This window comes from Montipora capricornis, chromosome 4 (assembly GCF_036669925.1).
Source record: "Montipora capricornis isolate CH-2021 chromosome 4, ASM3666992v2, whole genome shotgun sequence".
NCBI lineage: Eukaryota > Metazoa > Cnidaria > Anthozoa > Scleractinia > Acroporidae > Montipora > Montipora capricornis.
The window spans coordinates 46007561-46010490 of NC_090886.1; the positions used below are offsets into that span (position 1 = coordinate 46007561).

The 2930-nt window shown below is 48.9% G+C and overlaps 1 protein-coding gene across 1 annotated transcript; it reads right to left on the reverse strand.

The window, feature by feature from the left end:
* Positions 1–1072: 1072 nt before the first annotated feature.
* LOC138046757 (uncharacterized) lies at positions 1073–2335 on the reverse strand. The gene has a single exon (XM_068893344.1). The coding sequence runs from the start codon at positions 2333–2335 to the stop codon at positions 1073–1075; it is 1263 nt and encodes a 420-aa protein (XP_068749445.1).
* Positions 2336–2930: the final 595 nt, after the last annotated feature.

Genomic DNA, 2930 nt, shown 5'->3' on the forward strand with positions numbered 1-2930 from the left:
CGAGTGAGCTATTTCAAGGTGAACCGCCCGCGTAGTCAAGCACGTAAAAAGCACACCGTAGCGCTTTTCTGTTTTCCTTCCATGGCGCACAAATATTGGGCCAAAGTAGTCAGCTCCGTATTTGCAAAGGGCGGCTGCTGATATCCCAGTCTCGAATCGGGCAGATCAGCCTTGACAGATCAGCCTTGGCGGTTCGGGTTTCGCTCGTAGCCTACGGCAGGACGGGCAACTTGACGAGATCCTTTGAACCGTGGCCAACCCTTTCAGGATCCAATACTTCTGTCTCAGCTCGTTCAAAAAGTGCTTGTTACTTGTACAGTACAAACGGAGGTGATTGTGCATTAAAATTAGACGCGTTATCACGTGCTTCGGATCCAGTATCAAAGGGTGTCGAGTCTTTTCAGGAACGGGGGCTTTGCGTAGACGACCGCCTACCCTCAAGCATTCTGCTTCATCGACGTAGGGGTTAAGGGCGCTGAGTCTGCTTCTAACTGGTAGTCGCTTGTTTGCTCTTAAGGCTTCAATGTCAAGATGAAACGAGTCTCTTTGACTTTTTCGCACTGCGATCATCTCTGCTTCGTGATTTTCTGTGGCGGTAAGAGACGACAGAACGCGATGCTCTGCCTTTCTTTTACAGTTTTCGACGAAACGACAAATCCACCCCAGGACACAACGGAATCTTGTCCAGGAGGAGAATTTCTCTGGGTTTGGAAAGTAAGCCCTTGTCTCGCTAACAGATGTATGCCCTGACCACTTTGTGTTTTTCACTTCATCATCATTTTCACGGAGGGGTCCAGAAAAGGTATTTTGAGGCCAGTGCTCTTCTGATTTGGACAGGAAGGCAGGGCCATTGAGCCATCGGCAATGGTGATCCAAATCTGGCGCTCGAAGGCCTCGGGTGCAATCGTCGGCAGGATTACAGTGACCCGGAACGTGCCTCCACTGTGTCGGGTCGGTTGTGTCGTGAATCTCCGAGACCCGGTTGGCCACGAATGTGTGAAAACGTCGGCTTTCGTTAGCTATGTACTGCAACACAGTTTTCGAGTCACTCCAAAAGATGGCATCTTAACAGTCAACTCTTGCTTGACCACGCAGTACAACCTTGGTCCCCTTCATCTAAGGGCTCGTCCCAGTCTTTGTTCTTATGCCGTAACGATTGGACTAGACATTTCGCAGGCAGCATGTACGGAGCTAGCACTCCCAGTGGGTCGAACACCGTTGATAGGCGACTTAAGACTCCACGCTTGGTTGACTCAGGCGTCTGATGTGAGTAAACGGAGAAACGAAAACAGTCTGTTTCAGTGTTCCATTTCAGACCCAATGTGCGTTCAATTGGTAGTTCATCGAAGTTTAAATCGACTGACGGGCTAGCTTTCTCTTGAGGAGGAATCTGTGACAGGAGTTCACGCGAGGAACTGATCCACTTTGTGAACCTGAAATCTCCACGCGCCAAGAGAGAGGTCATTTCACGGAACATTCGCACTGCGGTGGTTTCGTCACATACGGATTTCAGAAAGTCATCCTTGTAGAAATTCTTCTCAACTGACTTGATCCTGTCAGCAGAAAACGCAACGTCCTGACGGTTGTCAAGTGTTGTCTTTCTCAATACATAGTTCGCCATACACGAGGAAGACGCAGCTCCGAAAATCATGACGAGCATCTGATACACATCAGGTGGGCGTTCCAGTTCCAGGCTCCGCCACAAGAATCTCAGAGCGGGCTGATCTTCTTCCATGATTTGAAACTGATGGAATATGGCTTCGATGTCAGCGGCTAAGCCAACACGCTGTTCTCTAAATCGCAACAACACACCCGCTAGGCTATTCAGGAGATCGGGCCCAATGTGAAGTTTGTCATTCAGGGATACTCCGTCATATTTGGCAGCTGCATCCATGAAGATTCGGACTTTGTCCCGCTTGTTGGGATTACGGACTGGATGGTGCGGCAGAAACCACTGTTTCGGGGTTGGGGCAGATGCCTCTTCAGGGGTAAGCTCTCGCGCATAACCCTTGTCAACATAGTCTTCAATAATGGCACAGTATTTCTTCGCCAGCTCCTCGTCACGCTTCAGTTTCCTTTCGGTAGACTCCAGTCGTTTTTCAGCCATGAGGCGGTTATCAGGAGACTTTACTTCAATTTCTCTCCATAACATCCCGACTTCATATCTGCCGCACACATGCTTCACAGTTCTCTCTAAAGTCTCTAGAGCCCTTTTGTCTTCACGGGAACGGGGTGTCACGTCTTCATACTTTGTACCAAAGGATTCTGTTCGCCACCAGTTTTCTACTTGTTTGCTCAACGACTCTTCAACATTCAGGACTCGGTGCACATGCATAACATGTAGACGTTCGGCAGGAAAAGCACAACTCTTTTCCTTGCCTAACTAAGCTCTCTGATTCACATCCATCGCTATGAATTTGTCGCACTTCTCAATCTTGTGTTTCTTGTTGCATATCAGCCAGGTGTTGGGAGTGAGCAAGCTCTGATTTCCTGTCATGGCACCTGTAGCTAGGGTCGAGCATCTGTGAAGCTGCTCTTGACGGTTGTCGATGCCTTGATCTCCCTTTCGCGGCGATCTTCTATAGCCGGATCTTCCGCCCTTCGGCGGCTTACCGAGGCTTGCTAAGGGTTCACTGACTAAAGTTTTGGCACGTAGTCTCGCACTGAGCCATTCGTCAAGATCAACTAATGTGGGAATAGTAGGATGTATCTCAATCTTCCTTTCTCCCCACTTTTCCTTTAACGGGTCAGGTAATTTCTGTAACGCAGCATGCATGTTAGTCGAAGATGCCAAATCATGAGAGTATCCCAAACTCTTCATCGTGGCGACTGCATCGTGTAGCGTGTTGTAGAATGAACGAAGCTGTGTTACGTCTCCATCAGCAACAATCGGGTGATCAAGAAGACTCCAGCAACAAGTTCCTCATTTC